We start from the raw sequence: 19383 nt of genomic DNA, 5'->3' as shown, positions 1-19383 counted from the left end.
AAGAATGTGGCCAGGGTAGAAGAAATAATGACATCACCACCCACAGCACCACATCTCTTTTCTCCCCCAAGACAGTCCATACTTACCCCCATCCCACATAACTGGTGTCTGAGTATCCATACAGTATAGTCCTCCCTTTCCCATATCTACTCCCAACAAGTCTATACTCATGTACTTCCCCACCCCTACTCTAACCCCAACCAATAAACCAGAAATAAAATCAACCACATAGCACATACATGTATCTTTAAAAAGTCCAAGCAATAAACAATTCTAAAGCTAAATCAATCATCACACAAATTTTATGCATGAAGGGGCAAAACAAGCATTTATACTTGCCCTTTCAGTGGCACACCTCAAGGTCGGCATATTTAAAGGGCTAAGCACCTGATGATGTCATTGTAAGCACCTGATGATGTCATTGCTAGGAGCGGAGCTTTCCACCCCATGCAGTTAATTCTTTGTCTGCCTAGTCCAGGAAAACAGTACAGACAGCTGAAAATATGCCCAGATAGTTCTTTCACAATTCCTCTAGTAGCTGGGAGGTGATAAATTCCTCCACTCACCACACATTGTGTCACTGCAGCCCATTTGGAAATAGCTGTATCATGTGAGGTTTCTGTATAGAACATTATAAAAGTTCTGCCTATACTAATGATTCTGTCTATCCAGGTTGGCAGTTTATTAATTGAATTTAAAAAAATAGTAGTCAGTGTTTGTTTAGCATTAGTCAATGTTCTGCCTTCATTGAATTGTGCCCCAGACTCATATATCCACAATAGGGTCTGAGTTTGAGGGAAGTTTGTATACTGCTTGTATTTTTCCAAAGTCAGCCACTAGTTTCACCTATGATTTTGCAATAGTTTTCAAAGTGAAACTATATTTATGCTTTGAAAACTGTCGAAGAAGAAGGTGGTATTCTTGCACCAGATTTTTCTTACTTAAACCATGTATATCATTTTGGAAATAGAAATCTATATGTGTTACTCCAAACCCTGCCCCCCTGAAACGCTTCTGCTCAATGCGGCTAAGTGTAGCTTTACTCGCATGGAATTAGGTCAATCTTCAAATCATCTATTTCCACAGGAAATACTGTGTTAATCTTGGAAATATGGCTTTGAAAATATTTCCACTCTTCCTTCACAAAAGGATAGTGGAAGAAGGTCAGAAAATATCTCTGTATTTTTAGCACTTAATATGGTAAAATGTAATTTTGATTCTTTTATCACTTCATTCTTCAGTAAAGAAGTATTGGCACAGCAATTCAGATCTCACTATGGAGATGGAAAAATGTTTAATATTGTGGTTGGGAATGTGTGGTATCGGCTCACTAATTCATGCATAAGTGAAATGTCAGTATTTTACTGATGTAGTGTTATATCTTTCTTGAAGGGATGAAGAGTTTTCTGTAAGCTCTGTCCTGGCATCGGATGTCATCCACGCAAACCGAAAAGATGTTCCCTGCATCTTTAGAGTAAGTGGATATATGTGGCTCAGGGTCCTTTTTAATATTTTAAAGATTCTACAATCATTAAGTGGGTAATTTTATAGTTTATTACTTAGGCGTTTATACGTCTTTATAAAATGTTAGAAGGCACGGAGAGGATGCCTTCTTGAGAGCAGGTATAAATGTACACTTGTAATTTAATAAAGTATGAACAAATAGGAAAAAGAGGCACTCAATCTGCTTACTAAAAATACAAACAACAAAAGGAAGTAGACCGAGATAAAAAGGAGAAGTGGTTTATTACAACAATTACCCGACATAGCCACATTTCGCCCTAAAAGTTAAAAATGTAAAACACCTCTGTTCACTTCTCTACTCCGCATACGTCACTCGCATCTGCTAACTCGCGGCGTTATGGGTATGTTTTGCTATGACCCCTTCTAGTTCTTACCCCTGACGCAGCCTTTTTATCTCAGTCTGCTTCCTTTTGTTACTTAATAAAGTATGTACATAAATCATGATTTCACACCATGCATACCTGTTGTACAAGTACGCATCAGCTTCCACTTCTTGTGCTTTTAGGTATGACCTAATTTTATGGGCTTCATTTTCGAAAGAGAACAACATTTAAAAAGTGGCATAAATCGGCATTTGGACATTTTGCTTGCCAAAACGTTCAGATCGCTGTTTTTGAAACCCATTTTTAAAAATGTTTTGATATGCAGTTCAATGGCAGTGCATTCAGATCACAAGGGGGCCATGACTGGGGCTGGATTTGGATGTTCCTAAGACTTGGATGTTTTTCTGCTATGATGGAACAAAACAAAAACGCCCTGGGCTACAATTTAAACGTTTTGGTCTAGATCTGTTTTTATCATATCTAAGTCAGAAAAAAGTGCCCTAAATGATCAGATGACCACTGGCAGGATTAAGGCATGACCCCCCTTACTCCCCCCCCCCCCACATTGGTCACTGACCCCCTTCCACCCCACCAAAGATATGAAAGAAGCAACATACCAGGCAATATGACAGCCTCAGATGTTATAGCCAGTCCTATTAGAGCAGCAAGCAGGTCCCTGGAGGAGCCTAGTGGTTGGTGCAGTGGACAGTAGAGAGGGGGGACCCAGGCCCATAATCCACTTGTGATGGAAAGTGTGAGCCCCCCCCCCCCCCCCAAAAAAAAAACCTACCAAAAACATATTGTACCCATGTATAGGTGACCCCTGCAGCCATAAGGGCTAATTATAATGGTGTATATTTGGGTACAGTAGGTTTGGGGGAGGGGTTCACCATGCAATATAAGAGAGCAATGGTAAAATGTGTACCAGAAACCTTTTATGTGAAGTCCATTGTAGTGCCCCCTAGGGTGCCCCACTACTCTGCTGGGATGTCTGTATGGCCAGTCTACTAAGAATGCTGTCTCCCCCTACATCCCAATGGCTTGATTGTCATTTTTCACTTGGACCCGGGGGGGGGGGGGGTCTGAAAAATGGTCCAAAAAGATAAATGGACATCAAGCACTGAAGGTAGCAAGCAACACCAGATATTGAGCCGATGTTCCAACTTGGCTGCAGATTATCAATGCATGAGAGTCTAGGAAAATTAGTAGTACCACACAAGCTGAATCAAGTGCACCTGGAGGTTAACTTGGAATTTTATGCCAAGGGGAAGGGGGCCAGATGCAGAGTAAAGGATCAGTGTGGTGGTGGTGGAGGCTAGCAGTTGTGTGCAAGGACTTGTAGAGGTGCGACACAAAGGAGACAAGGCAGGATAGTTGTGGGTCAAAAGGTTCAGACTGGGGCAAACAAACAAACAAAGTTAACCAACCACTCAGCAACTCTGCACTCTTTTCCACAAGTGATCAATTCTACCTCTCCACTCTCCAACTCAGCAAATTCACCACTGGGTCCAAAGACAGGTTTGGCCTTGACCTACCACTTTTAAAGCAGGTCTAAATCACAAAGTTTTTCTTTCCTGCTCCCGGAAGTCATTTTGCAATCTCTTATCGCAAAAAAAAAAAACATCCATCATGTAACGCTGCCCATCTCACGCCCCTTCTGAAAACAGGGGGGTTTTCCAGCAAATACCGTTCTCAAACATTTTTTTTTCCTGGGTATTTGATTATATGGTTTGGACGTTTTCGTACGAGAAATACATCCTCCTGCCACTTATGCCATTTTTTGGACATTTTTTATTTTGATTGTGAGCCCCATAGACTATTACAGTAGTATGTTTTTAGGGCTTCCTAAAAATCACAATGCTGCGCCTATTTGTGGCAAAAATGCATTTTTACATGTGTGTTACTAGCTTTCAGTGGTAACACACGCAACATTTACGCTGCTGTTCCTTACAGTTAAAACCATGAAAACATTGGCCTTAGCTATTTATCTGCTTGCTTGGCTTGTCATAACTCCATGCAACAACTTAGATCTTCCCAGAGTGATATTTGTCTATATAAGAAACTGAGTGGGTAAGAAAGGAGGGCCTTTTTTGAACCCTCCTGAGTTCCATCAGACTAGAAGATGCATATCTCGCTTTCCAAAAAAGATACATTTTTATTCTTTTGTGAGTGAGGTTTTATAATTGCCATATTTTCTGTCTGTTTTGTTGGTGGATGTGGAATTCTAAGGATATTGGGGGGAGGGGGTAATGTTGAGTTTTTCTATTTAGTTATACCTGGAAGGGGCCTGAGAATTTTCCTGACCTGTGATTAGTGGTGAACTTTTTGGGTGGAATTTGTGGTTTTATTGAGATGGTGAGTCTGCATTATTTCTATTCTTATGCGATTGGTGTATTATATTTATAGCATTAATGTTTCTTCATTTGATTTTTATGTCAATTTTGGTATATTATCTATATAAAGCTTCTGCAATTATATTTTGAATGTAAATCACTTGAGCTTTTGCTATAAGTGTGATAAATAAGTTAAATGAATGTGGAAAATGGAGATGCTGTCCTATCCTGTGGCTGGTGCTGGGGACACTACTTCAGAGCTTCCCAAATGGGGTCACAAAACCCAGGTTTGTGGTCACAACTTGGGCAGGGCTATATGACAGCATTGTCCTGTGCTGCTCAGGAAACGCATACTTTCTGCAGCTGTGCGAACTGAAGTTGTGACTGCAGAAATATTGGTGAGCACTGCTCTACTTTGTGATCCAGCCTGTCATGGCCAGCAGAGCTCAAGTGTATTCAGAAAATTAAGAGCCTGGGTTCCAGGAAAGAAGTAAGACAATTTGAGCCAACCTCATTTTGACTTCTGAATGAGGATATTCTGAAAAAAGGGTTTCTTTTGTTTTTCTTTTACGTATACACCATTTTGACTTGGGATTCCTTAAGAAGAGGGTATGTAACAATTTTTAAATAAATATATTATTTATTTGTTTTAGGTTACAGCTTCCCAGCTCTCAACCTCCAGTAACAAGTGTTCAATCCTGATTCTAGCAGACAGTGAGAACGAGAAGAGCAAGTGGGTGGGAGTCCTGAATGAACTTCATAGGATTCTGAAGAAGAACAAACTGAAAGATCGTTCAGTTTACATTCCCAAAGAAGCTTATGATAGCACACTGCCCCTCATTAAAACTACACAGTCGGCAGCCATCTTAGGTAGGCATTCTGCCCTAGCTCTTCTTGTTAGATCATGCTAGTCGAAGCGGTAGCACAAGACTTACAGTAACCAATAACATATTGCTACAAGAACTACAAGTACAATTTGCTTTTGAAGCAAATTGAACCTGTGAAGTCAATGATACCTATGAAGAAGATCTTATATTTTCATTTTCTGATCTAAGATATTTATTTTATTTATTTAAAATATTTATATTCCTCAAATTGAAATTTCAGTGTGCTCTTCTGCTCTTCTAACCACAAATATAAGAAGATAGTGTATGAATAGGTTAAAGTAGAATCATTTGGATACATTTGAAAATGTTTCATAAAAAAGAAAAATGCTGCTGCCGTTTTCCAGCATGGCAGAGAAAGAACAGGGATTTAAAAGAGGATGTGGGTATTGCATAAACAAGGCTCCATTACATTCCAAGGATCAGTCCAGACAAATGGATTGTGACCATCAGACAAGCAGGTGAAGATAGAGAGCTCTAATGAGTTGTGTCTCATAAGCTCCTGTGCTCAGCAACCAAGCCTGTATTCTCTATCCCTAGCAGGTGGGATAGCAGCTCCTGTGCACTGAGGTGACTTCTGTGTGGTGTGGTGGCCTGTCCTGCTTGCAGGTTCATAAGTACATAAGTAATGCCATACTTGGAAAAGACCAAGGGTCCATCAAGCCCAGCATCCTGTCCACGACAGCGGCCAATCCAGGCCAAGGGCACCTGGCAAGCTTCCCAACGTACAAACATTCTATACATGTTATTCCCGGAATTGTGGATTTTTCCCAAGTCCATTTAGTAGCGGTTTATGGACTTGTCCTTTAGGAAACCGTCCAATCCCTTTTAAAACTCTGCTAAGCTAACCGCCTTCACAACTTTCTCCAGCAACGAATTCCAGAGTTTAATTATACGTTGGGTGAAGAAACATTTCTCCGATTTGTTTTAAATTTACTACACTGTAGTTTCATCGCATGCCCCCTAGTCCTAGTATTTTTGGAAAGCGTGAACAGACGCTTCACATCCACCTGTTCCACTCCACTCATTATTTTATATACCTCTATCATGTCTCCCCTCAGCCGTCTCTTCTCCAAGCTGAATAGCCCTAACCTCCTTAATCTTTCTTCATAGGGAAGTCGTCCCATCCCCGCTATCATTTTAGTCGCCCTTCGCTGCACCTTTTCCAATTCTACTATATCTTTCTTGAGATGCGGCGACCAGTTGAATATGGGGTTGAGAATACTGTGCTTCAGGTGTAAACCTAATGGTCTAAGTCCCTCCCTGCTCCCCCATTGCCACTTTCTACTTCTTCAACTCAGTCTTCCCTTCTCTTTTTCTCCTGCCGCTATAAAAAAAAAAAGCAGAAAAGCAGCCACTGCAGTTCTTCTTGAGAGCACTTGTTCTGTGGGAAGATTGTGGGGCTTTAGTGCCTTGGAGGTTACAAGACTGGCTGTTTTCTTTGAGTATATTTATTATTCTCTGTCTGAGCCTATTAAGTCTTGTGCATGCTGCAGGGGTAAGCTCTCAGATACCAGTTCCTGCACGCTTTGCTTTACTTCTTTGGATATGCCACTTTTACTTACTTTGGCCATCAGTACGCCATCTCTGGGAATTCAGTCCGGCCCTCTCCAATGGCAGTTTTGGCGGAATCAGCGCCAGTGGCTCCTGCATTCCGCAAGGCTTTGGTGATCATTTTGTCAGCAGGTTCCTCTCCCACCTCCGTGTCCTGGGATGTTGTTTTTGCAGGGGTATAAGTCTCTGCCCTGACGTTTTCACCTGAATTTGTTCTTTTATTACATCAGGCCTTTTTATTAAGCTGCCTCTCCATCTTCCCCTCATGTTGCTTTTGAGGAGCAGCTTCCTAAGGATTTGGAGAATGTTCCTCCTCAGGACTCGGAGGAGGGTTTACATGTGTATTCTGACTGTTATGGTTCTGCTGGTGGCCCTGACTTGGACATTTCAGAGGTAGATGGGGGTGATGATTCTACTATAGCTAGGCTGCTTTTGAGAGCGGAGTTGCATCTGTTGATCACAAAATTATATCCTCTTCTGCCATCTGATTTAGAGCAGTTTGTGCCTAAGGTGGATGCCTTTATTATGGCAGTTGCTAAATGTACCACTATCCCTGTTGAAGGCAGCACTGCATTAAAGGATATGCATGACCGCAAGCTTGAGGCTTCCTTGAAACTTGCCTTCAACTAGCTGCGTTAAATTCTCAGGCAGCAATTTCTTTTTCTTTTGTAACCAGGGCTTCTTTATCGTGGATTCAATAATTGTCCACGTGGGACTCCCATCCAGATTTTCTCCCTACCCTAGAGGCAAGATGTCCTATTTGTCAAACACTCTTTATTTTGTTCTCCGAGCATCAGCTAAAGATATGGCCTTGGCTGTTTTGGCATAACACTGGCTATGATTGAAGCATTGGGCCAATGATATGGCATCCAGATCTCATCTGGCGAAGTTGCGCTTTTTGGGGAAACTACTCTTTGGGGCAGATGTGGAGATTATTGTTAAAGACCTGGGAGATTCCAGGTGGCTTAGAGGCTCATTTTCAAAGCACTTAGCCTCCCAAAGTTCCATAGAAACCTATGGAACTTAGCCTCCAAAAGTGCTTTGAAAATATGCCTCTAAGTCTCATTTTAGAGAAGCATAGAGGTATAGATCGGGTATGGCTAGTGCTTCCACTCAAAAATCTTGCTTTCCTCAGACTCAGTCTTCCTTTTGAGGAGGCAAGAAGCCCTTTTCCACTTTCTCAAGAACCTCTCTGTCTTCGCAGCCCTTGCAATGACGGGGTCAAGGTTCACTCCTTTTACATAGACATATGTAGGCATCTTTCCCACTTTCACAAGGAGTGGCCCTCCGTTACTGCAGACCAATGGGTCCTCGATATCATTCCCAGAGGCTACAAGCTAGAATTTTCAAAGTCACTTGCAGATCTTTTCATGCTGTACCCTTGCAACAGCTTTGCAAAGAGTTGGGCAGTGCTAACTACCTTATCCTCTTTAAGATAACTGGGAGCCATTCAGCCCATTCCTCTAGCAGAGAGACACACAGGTCGATATTCAATCCATGATGATGTCCCAAAGAAAGAAGACTCTCTTCACCCAGTTCTGGATCTCAGAGGGGTGAACAAGTCTCTGAGTGCTAGTCTTCCGCATGGAGACTCTTCGTTCTGTCATAGCCTTGGTCCAGCCAGCAAGTTTCTCACCTCATTGGACCTCAAAGAGGCTTATTTTCATATGCCCTCCTCACAGGAAATTTGTCTAGTTTGTGATCCTGGGAGATCATTTTCTATTCAAGACCAAGCCTTTTGGCCTCATCACTGCAACTTGCACATTTTCAAAAGTTATAATGGTGGTGGCAGCCTTTCTTCAGCGGCAAGGAGTCCAGATACATCCTTACCTGGATGATTGGTTAATTCGGGCACCTTCTTATCAAGAGAGTTTCTGCAGTACACAGACAGTCCTGTCTTATGTTTTGGGTTGGGTGGTGAATTACGGAAAGAGTCATCTCATCCCCAACCAGAACCTGGAGTTTCTGGGAGTGTGCTTCAATACCCAGATGGGGAAGGTTGTCCTGTCTCTGCATTGTCAGCTCAAGCTCAAACAGCAAATTCTCAGGCTTCTCTCCCTCTTCCCTGCCCGCAGGCATGGGATTATGCTCAGGTTCTCAGTTCTATGGTTGCAGCTTTGATGATCTGCCTTGGGCGGTTCCACATGTGGCCCCTACAATCATCCCTGTTGAGCCGGTCATTCTGATGATTTCAGTGTCTCACATAGTGGGTTCCCTGAACTCGCAAGCGGATTTCCTCAGCTGAGTGTCTCTGGATCCGGGGGAATGGCAACTGTCAAAGACTGCATTTTGCCTCAATTCCACTCAGCGGGGCCTTCCGGTTCTGGGCGTTATGTTATCCAAACTCAATGCGCAAGTACAGAGATTCTACAGCCGCTTCAGGGAGAAAGACTCCATAGGAATGGATGCACTGGTACTACCTTGGCTGTTGGATGGTCTCCTTTACGTGTTTCCTCCATAGCCTCTTGTGGGAAGGACGTTGCACAGGATTGCATTTCATCTCAGGAAGGTAATTCTTGTAGCTCCGAAATTGGCCAGATGTCCTTGGTATGCGAACCTCATCCATCTTTGAGGTGGAGGAGTGTCCTACTGGTTAGAGCACCGGTCTTGCAATCCAGAGGTGGCCGGTTCAAATCCCACTTCTGCTCCTTGTGATCTTGGACAAGTCACTTAACCCTCCATTGCCTCAGGTACAAACTTAGATTGTGAGCCCTCCTGGGACAGAGAAATATCCAGAGTACCTGAATGTAACTCACCTTGAGCTACTACTGAAAAAGGTGTGAGCAAAATCTAAATAAATAAATCTTCAAATCGCTCTTCTGTTGACTCTTCCTTCACAGACAGGCTTTTATTGCACCAAGGTCCTGTACTTATGGAGGATCCCTCCCACTTTGGTCTTACAGCCTGGCTCTTGAGTGGACACGATTGAGGAAGAAGGGTTATGTAGATGATGTTACTACTACCTTGCTGCAAGCCCAAAAGCGGTCCACTTCTTATTATGCTAGAGTGTGGAGAACTTTTGAGAGCTGGCCTGCACAGAATGGTGTTTCTCCATTTCATGCTTCCTTGCCTCAAATTATATCTTTCCTTCAGGAGGGATTCAAAAAAGGCTTTGCTCTCAATTTGCTCAAAGTTCAGGTGACAGCGTTGGCATGTCATTGAGACAAGATACAGAATGCCTCGTTGGCTGCTCACCCTGATATAGTGTGATTCCTCAAGGGAGTCACTCATCTGCATCCCCCTCTCCTTAATATTTATCCTTAGTGGAGTCTTCAAGTGGTTCTTAAGGCTCTTCTGTCTGCCCCCTTTGAGCACCTTTGTTCAGCAACTATCAAGGAACTTAAAGGCAGTATTTCTAGTTGCCATTTTGTCAGCACAGACAGTTTCAGAGTTTCAAGCTCTCTCTTGCAGGGATCCTTTTCTTCACTTTTCAGACTCAGGAGTTTCCATACGGACAGTTCCGTCCTTTTTACTGAAGATTGTATCTCCTTTTCATGTCAATCAGACTGTGTTTTCATTCTTCTTTTTCCAGGGAGATCTATTCTGCAGAATACGCTTCCCTGTGACTGTTGGATGCGCTATTATGACAAAACAATATGTTTTAAGCCTGTAATATTGCCTTAATTCTTGAAGTGTATTTTTTTCTTTTTTGTTACATTTGTACCCCGCACTTTTTCCCACTCATGGCAGGCTCAATTCGGCAGGCAATGGAGGGTTAAGTGACTTGCCCAGAGTCACAAGTTCTCTAGTTTGGCTAGCAGGTGATGCATGTTATGTTTTAAGCTGTTACAAAGAACTGACCTTTCCTTCTTTAGTTAACACAGATAAAGGAAATGCCTGCAGTGATGTAACCAGCTATTTTTTTTTTTTTTTTTTATTTATAAGAATTCAAATTTACAAGCAATAAAGTAACTTGCCAGAAATACAGAGAAAGTAATACACAAGAATTATTTCAATCAGGTAATTCTATACTCTTCCTTAGACCACAAAATAGAGAGAGTGAAACAAGACAAGGAGATCAATTAAACAACAGTAAACAGAAAAAACGTGGTATTAACCTGATTATCCCCAGTTATTATTTATCTGAATCATTATTCCACATTGATAATCTGGTTGGCTTCTTCAAACCCAAAATGGTGTATATTCAATTTATTTTGTTGGAAACATACTTATTGTCCAATATTAGTAGAAATAATACACCTAATTTCATTTTTTCTCTTTTAAAACTAGAAATTTAACAATGCGAACACTTGAGTCTCTAATCCAATTCCCACTGATTAAGGTAATCCCAGTTTCACAGGCTTCACTCCTTTTGAATTAATATTGCTAAGTAATAATTTATATTACTAAGAGGAATCATTGCAAAGGAAAATAACAAAAGTTTCAGGAAATATTTCTGAGGAAATCTTTAGGAGTCATACCCGGAACTCTGGGAAAACAACAATCTCATTATTAATCATCTGTAATAATATTCATTTTGTTCAAATTTCTGGTCTATTATCATTTTCAAAATCGTAACCGTTTCCTACTCCTGTAGAACTTAATTTGCTGTATCAATTTTTCTTTCTCAAAGGGTTTGATTAGATTATCCATGTAGCTCACTAATAAGATTATATCAGAAGCAAAGTTATTTACTACCACCGTTAGGTCCTGGAGCGCCTTCCAGATGATATTCAATGTAACCTCCTCGGGAGCCAAAAACGCCAAGCTGATAGCTCTTACGGGTTTAGGAGTGGCACCGCTGACTTGGGTTCAGCTGTAAACGATTTCCGTTTCAGCATGGAATCCTAACTCACTCCTCCACTCCTTTGAACATGGTGGTTAAATGATTCGGGAGCGATGAAGTTGTTTCCAGGTCCAAGAGCATTGACGCTCCCTCACCGGCGCTAATCAAAGGACTCACCAACCCAGTCATCTGTGAGCAGCTCGTCACGCAGCGTTCCCACACTTGCTGCACAGGGGACAAAACTCTGGCCATCAGCGGCTGACCCCCAATTGTCCCTTCCTCTCAGTTAAGGTAACTGCAGTTGCAGAGAGGAAATTTCAAGTAAACAAAGACAGATCTTCAGAGGACAGCTGGGCTGTTGAGCATACGAGCTTCAGGTCGCCATCTTTCCACTCTCCCTAGTTTGGGACACTCTTTGTCTGGTTTCTCCTCAGAGGCCTGTCTGATATAGGTAACCCTTCAGCATAGCCCTCTAGAGTCATTGAAACACAGAAGCCCCTCCACCACTGCAAGGTGGTGTCCCTCGGAGGGGGTAACCAGCTATTTTTAAAACTTGTTGTTCTGGACTCTGATTGGCCCAGAAGCTCATTTTCATTTGGATTGTACTGGCTTTTTCCCCAATCTTAGTGAGGAAGAAAAGAGAGTAGGATCTCTTTGCTGAGGCTCTGTGAAGAATTATATGTCCTCATTTCCCCAGGTACTACTTAGCTAGTATACAAATGTTTAGTTAGTGTTATAATTGATCCATATTTCAGTTACCCATTATTATTTGCTGATTGCATTTTTTATGTTAGTTGTTTAATATTTTTAAGACAAACACTATTCAGTTTTTTTGTGTTGGGTCTGTGAGTGCTTTCTGTGAACTGTGGGACCACTAGGAGTATATCCCCAGTAATCTAGAAATCACTGGGGATAATTTGAGAGTGGGAGACTTGCCCAGAGGAGGTTGGGATCCAGTCAGTGGGAGGAGGGTGCTAGTGTAGAGCACAAGCGGCAGGTGCGGGTGGCCCTTAGCTGTTCTGGGGATAGACCCTCTAAGTGCCTGCTGGGTAGCCCCAGCGGGTGGCTATGCATTTTGTGACGGCTATCTTACTGCTACCAATGATTTCAGGTGTTCTGATCATTTTTTTGTCCTCTTTGCGGGACCCCAGAAGGGTTAGCCAGCCTCCAAAGCTATAGTGGCTCGATGACTTAAGGCTATTTTTTGGGCTTACATGCTGAGGGGTAGATCTGCTCCCATGCACATCAAAGCTCAATGTACCAGGTCTTTGGCAACATCTTTGGCAGAGTCTAGGGCAATTTCGTTGGCAGAGATCTGTCATTCATTAATGTTGTCTTCTCATTCCTTTGTGTTCAGCATTACTATTTGAATGTATCTGCTCGAGCAGACGCTTCCTTTGGGGCCATGGTTCTCGCTGCAGGGATATCACAGTCCCTCCCCTCTTAAGAATTGCTTTTGTACATCACATTTGTCTGGACTGATTCTTAAGACCTAATGGAAGGAAAAATTAGTTAATTACCTAATAATTTTCTTTCCTTTAGTCCCAAAGGATCAGTCCAGAACCCGCCCTTCTGTGATGGTTTTATTTTTCCAGGTTCTATGTAATTTTGGGTGTTTGTATTGTTCTGGTTCTGCTTTTTGTAAGGCATGAGTTGTGCCCTTTATTTCATAATTCTTTTTCTGTCTAGAGGCTGGAGTTTGTTTTATAGAAATCACTCTCTTTCACTGATTTGTTATTGAATACTGTCTTGGTTGCTAAGCACAGGAGCTTATGAGGCACAGCTCATTAGAGTTTCATATCCTCCTGCTGGCGGATGGTCACAACCCATTTGTCTGGACCGATCCTTTGGGGCAGTCTCTCTTAGACACTATGGTCTGCACCTATCATAGTGGTGATACACTTCAACCTTTGCCAAATGACAGCAACCTTGTTGTTGTTGAGCACCTCCTTAGACAAAAGAAGGTCTGTAAAATGTGTACCTGTAGAGGAGAATCCAGTCAGCGTTAACCTAACAGGGAAGTCCAATATATCTGATTGCTTGGGAAGGCTAGTGAGACAGCAAGAAAATGCAAGGAATGCTGGGTCTGATCCTTGGAGAGCCAATGTGTAAAAGGCTCAGCCTTGTCACTGGCTAAGAGTTTAATAGTGATGAACTAATGAGTAATCAGACTGTAGGTAGGTATGTTCAATTCTGAGGTCAAATCTTTGTAATACAAATGATGAGTATGTACTGATTACAAGGAGATAGAGACCATACAGCCTTCTGTTCAGGAGAGGACAGTGGAGGAAGACTTTCATAGCAACTGCCTTATAATTAGTTAGCCACTTACAAGTTTAATTGCTCTCCCCAACCTGAAATATAGAGCAAAATATTAATAGACATAAAGAAGGGAAACATTGTCAGATTAAAAACAGATAGTTGATGAGAAGAATTGATGGCATTTTTGTTAATGGCAGGTTGCAGTGTTTATTTTGCTGCCTGCTCTCTGTGGAATAACTTAGTTAATAAGCAGTTTCCTGACTGGCTTTAAGGCATATTGTCAGGTTTAGTAAACTGGAAATTTGAAACATTTAAATGATGGGTCATATTCCTGCAGCATTTGTTGATATCAAATTTAGTCATGCCCTGGATTTCTTTCAGCCTTTGCATGTGAAAATGTGAGGTTTAGAGCCACAGTGTTCCCATCTTCTGTGACTTTCACATGCTTGCGACCATGGAACAACAGTGACATTCATTAGATAGGGCCAAATCCTGCTGCTTCAGTCTGCATATCATTATTGCTGCAACACAGTCATATAGGGTTGTTTCCATATTCCTATTTTACCATCTTTGCCAAAGTTGATGAATCTTAACTTCTTTCTCTTCCTGGCCTTAGATCATGAACGGATAGCTCTAGGGAATGAAGAAGGGCTCTTTGTTGTACATATCACCAAAGATGGTAAGAAACAGTACTATGCTTTTCAAAAGCCTGTGTCACGCAAGAAGCTCACACTATTCAGTGTATTATTTTTACATTGTGTTTACCTTAAAGGTAGGGCGTGGGTTGCCCTAAGTTTTAACCCTTTTCTTTAGCTTGGAGTATACAGTTCTAAATATGTAACTACATCCAAACGTTATATGGATAACACAGTTGAAGCAATAGATGAAAGGTATAATCTGTGGTCCATAAGGATACATACAGGCTTATTTTCGAAAGAGAAGGGCGCCCATCTTCCGACACAAATCGGGAGATGGGCGTCCTTCTCTCAGGGGTCACCCAAATCGATATAATCGAACACCGATTTTGGGTTTCCTCAACTGCTTCCCGTCGCGGGGACAACCAAAGTTCACGGGGGTATGTCGGCACCGTAGCAAAGGCGGGACTGGGGCGTGATTAAGAGATGGGCGTCCTCGGCCAATAATGGAAAAAAGAAGGGCATCCCTGATGAGCACTTGGCCAACTTGGTCCATTTTTTCTTGCGACCAAGCCTCAAAAAGGGTGCCTGAACTAACCAGATGACCTCCAGAGGGAATCGGTGATGACCTCCCCTTACTCCCCTCAGTGGTCACCAACCCCTCCCACCCTTAAAAAAAAAAAAACTTAATTTTTTTTTTTTGCCAGCCTCAAGTGTTACACCCTGCTCCATGACAGCAGTATGCAGGTCCCTGGAGCAGTTTAGGGGGTGCAATGCACTTCAGCCAGGCAGACCCAGGCCATCCCCCCCTACCTGTTTCACTTGTGGTGGTAAATGTGAGCCCTCCAAAACCCACCCGAAACCCACTGTATCCACATGTAGGTGCCCCCCTTCACCCCTTAGGGCTATGGTAAGTGTGTACAGTGGTAGGTAGTGGGTTTTGGGGGGGCTCAGCACCCAAGGTGTCAGGTTTTCAAGGCAGAAACTAGGTTCGTGAGCCCTTGGGCCACTGCCGTGGAGCAGCAGTGGCAGGCAAAACCACCTCACACCAGAGACAAGGCAGAACGCTGATAGAAACAGCTAGACTTGCACTTGACCACCATTCCTCAGGAGTTGAGCCCCTGGGTGCAGGCGGCCGGCAGGACTTACCGGACAGGGCAGGAACTGGATACCAGCTAGGCTGAACAGGGACTTAGGGTCAGAGGGGAAAGGAATATACATGGGCAGCAAGGCAGGAAACTGGGCTAAGACTCACAGACAGACAATACTACACAAAGCAGGAAATTGGACAAGCTAAAGGACAGGGAACTGAAAGCTGACAAGCAGGCCACTGCTCAGAGCAGCCCTAATTTAATGAGTACATTTTACGACTGCTCTGGAGCTGTCGTAGAGTAGAGAATCACCAGCAAGCAGCTGCAAAGGCTGCCTGCCTTGTGCTTCCTACCTCCCGGCTCCCCCCCCCCCCCCCCCCCCCCCCCGAATTAAAAAAAATTATAATTTCTCCTGCTGATCCAATGGGAACATGACATCCCCCCCCCCCCACCCCCCCGGCATCTTGTTTATTTTTATTTTCCTAGTGGTTCAGTGGACCCTAACGTCCCCCCCCACACACACACAACACACACATACACACACACAATCTTTTTTTATTTTTTTTTTAAGTTTTAAAGTTTTATTGATGTCTTGCAAATATACATGCAAAACATTCCAGTACTACAGCCATCAAACAATCTTTTTTTTTTAAACTTCCTGGTGGTCCAGTGGATTGCAATCCCGGATCCTTTTTTTTTTTTTTTAAATTTTATCTGGTGATCCAGTGGACCAAACCCCTTTCCCTGCACATGCCACACAACACACCCTCACCCTCTTGCCCTGACCACCGCCCCTCCCTGTACTTTTACAATAAGGTGGAGGCAGGAGCAACGGCTCCTGCTTCGGACCAGTCCAGAACAAAATGGCGGTGTCCAGGCCCTGCTAGTGCATTCTGAGTTGCACTGGGCAGGGTTAAATGCCATATAAGGAAAAAAACTCCTTACATGGTGTTTAGCCCCACCCAGTGTATCCCAGAATGTACTGGGCAGAGCCTGGGTGCCACTATTTTGTTCTAGGCAGGCCTGAGGGAGGAGCTGTTGCTCCTGCCCTCCTGCCTCCACCTTGTTGTAAAGGTGCAGGGAGTGGTGGGGTCGGGTACAGGAGGGGTGTGTGCAGGGGAAGGGGTTCGGTCCAGTGGACCACCATGAAAATATTTTTACAAAAATGATTGGGGTGGTCTGGGTCTACAGGACCACCAGGGTAAATTCTTTTTTTTTTTAAGTATGGGTTCGGGGAGGTCCGGTGCATCAGAGCTGTCAAATGGATTTGACAGCGAGGATGCACAAAAGGGGTCCCTGCAGCTCATTTGCATACGATCCTCTTTGTGCATCGCTAGCTGTTGGCAATTTGCTAATTTTAGCGAGCCAGCTGTATTTTACGACTGCCTATGTGCATCGGGGTCTTAGTCCCAACATATTTATTATTTTATTTGTTTGTTACATTTGTATCCCACATTTCCCACTTATTTGCAGACTCAATGTAAAGGCATTCGCCAAGTCCGGTAGAGAAACAAATACAAGGTGATATTGTGGTCGGATAAGGTACATGTGTTTCAGGTAAAATGGTGGATGAGGAGGGGTAAGGTATATCTTGTTGGTCTTTCTTGAAACCTAACAACAAATTTGGTCTGCATAAGTTTCTGTTCTAAATCTGACCCTTATAAGCATGTTCTTTGTTTCTTTAATTGGTTTACTCTGTTTTGTAGAGATTATCCGGGTTGGCGACAATAAGAAGGTTCACCAAGTTGAGCTCATCCCCAGTGCACATCTAATTGCTGTGATTTCAGGCCGGAACCGGCATGTGCGGCTTTCCCATGGCAGCCCGGATGGACGAGAGACTGAATTTTTCAAGTTGGTGGAAACAAAAGGTTGTCAGACTATCACATCAGGGCAAGTACGCCATGGAGCCCTGAGCTGCCTGTGCGTAGCCATGAAAAGGCAAGTCCTCTGTTATGAACTTAATCAGAGCAAGACACGGCACAAAAAGATCAAGGAGATCCAAGTCCCAGGCAACGTACAGTGGATGGCCATCTTTAGTGAACGGCTCTGTGTGGGGTTTCAGTCCGGCTTCATGAAGTACCCCTTGCACATAGAGGGAAACCCCTATAGCCTGCTGCATCCAGACGATCATACACTCTCATTCATCACGCAACAGCCCACGGATGCCATCTGTGCAGTCGAAATCTCAAATAAAGAGTACCTGCTGTGTTTTAGCAGCGTGGGGGTTTACATCGACTGCCAGGGTCGAAGGTCAAGACAACAGGAACTGATGTGGCCTGCAACTCCATCTTCATGCTGTAAGTTCTCTCTTTACCTCTCCATCAGAGAAAGCATGAATTCATTTAACAGCTAGTGTAGAAAATAACATGGCATTCAAATTATATTATACCATTTTACTAAATTCAGCTGCATGCCATATGATAGAGTGATTATCAAATCAAATTTTAACTACATATGTATTGTCAATGAAGCATAAATAAGGCTGCACTACAATTTCAATTAAAAACTAAAACCTCAACAACCCAGGGGGAATGCTCAATTACTCCTTAACCCCAAATATAGGCTGCTATCACTGGTTTTCTAACAATCAGAAGTGGTAAGAAACAACTCCAACTATTGAGAAAAAATTACCACTTCAGAAAACAGTTTTATACTAAAGTGCTAGCCCCATCACAACCTGCTGAAATCAAGAATATTTTTCAAATATTAACAAAGCAAAAAGTCCAATGTGAGTTCAAAACACTGTGCAGTTTAGAAGGTAAATCTCAAAAAACTTAGCTGTCACTTGTCTTAAAAGAGTCCATAGAAACATGAAGAGTGTCTTTAAATCCCATCAGGAACATCAATTTCACCAAGCTGAAGCAGCATAAATGGATCTTGACAAGGACTTCCTTGTTTCGCTAGGCTGCGTCACAAGTGAGTTTCATGTAATCTCCTGACACAACCTAGCGGCACTCAAAGGTGACGGGGAGGAATATGTAGAAACAGATAATGATAAGGTGGAATTTCTGTTCTGTGTTCAGAGCTGAAGGGCCAGGAGCAGGACCGCAGAAAACAAACACAAAAAGGAATGGAGGGGTGGCAGCCCCTGAACAATTTTCTGAGGACTGTATTCATGAGATGCTGGCTAAACTAAAGGTGGGCAAACTATGGACCAGATGGCATTCATCTGAAGGTAGTGAAGGAATTTAGAGAAGTTCTAGCAGCTCTGCCGGTTGACCTTTTCAGTGCTTCTCTAGAGTTGGGAGTGGTCCGGAGGACTGAAGAAAAGCAGGTGTGGTCCCTCTCCACAAAGCGAAAGTAAGGAAGAGGTTGGGAACTACAGGCTGGTAAGTCTGACTTCTGTGGTAAGTAAATTAATAGGAACGTTTTTAAAACAGAGAATAGTAAAATTTTGGGAATCCAGTGGATTACAGGACCCGAGGCAACATGATTCAGGTAACCAGAGTTGGATCGAGAGAGAGCACTAGATGTGGTGTATTTAGGTTTTAGAAAAGCCTTTGACATGGTTCCACATAGACGACTAATAAATAAACTGAGTTCCTTCGATATGGTCTCTAAAGTGATTGACTGGATTAGGAACTGGTTGAGTAGAAGGTGACAGAGGGTAGTGGTAAATGGAGCTCATTCTGAGGAAAAGGATGTTACAAGTGGTATGACGCGAGGTTCAGTTCTTGGGCTGATTCTTTTTAACGTTTTTGTAAGTGATATTGGTGAAGAGCTGTCTGGTAAGGTTTGCCTCTTTGCGGATGATACCAAAATGTACATTAAGTTAGACACCCCTGAAGGACTTAGTGAAGCTAGAGGAATGGTCTGGAATTTGGCTGCTAAGATATAATGCTAACAAATGCAAGGTCATGCATTTGGGCTGCAAAAACCTGAGGGAACGATACAATTTAGGGGGTGAAGAACTTTTATGCATGAAAGAAGAGCAGGACTTATGTGTGATCATATGTGATGATCTTAAGGTGGCCAAACAGGTAGAAAAGGTGACAGCAAAAGCTAGAAGGATGCTTGGGTACATAGAGAAAGGAATGGCCAATAGGAAAAA

General features: G+C 42.9%; 1 protein-coding gene across 1 annotated transcript in view; it reads left to right on the top strand.

The window, feature by feature from the left end:
* Nucleotides 1-19383, top strand: part of LOC115465558 (serine/threonine-protein kinase MRCK alpha-like) — an 806479-nt gene that overhangs the window by 669551 nt on the left and 117545 nt on the right. The window contains 4 exon segments of the mRNA XM_030196108.1: nt 1393-1474; nt 4834-5050; nt 14223-14285; nt 17039-17629. Coding sequence (XP_030051968.1) covers nt 1393-1474; nt 4834-5050; nt 14223-14285; nt 17039-17629 — 953 coding nt within the window.

This window comes from Microcaecilia unicolor, chromosome 3, assembly GCF_901765095.1.
Source record: "Microcaecilia unicolor chromosome 3, aMicUni1.1, whole genome shotgun sequence".
Taxonomy (NCBI): domain Eukaryota; kingdom Metazoa; phylum Chordata; class Amphibia; order Gymnophiona; family Siphonopidae; genus Microcaecilia; species Microcaecilia unicolor.
This window is presented reverse-complemented; position numbering and strand designations above follow the sequence as displayed.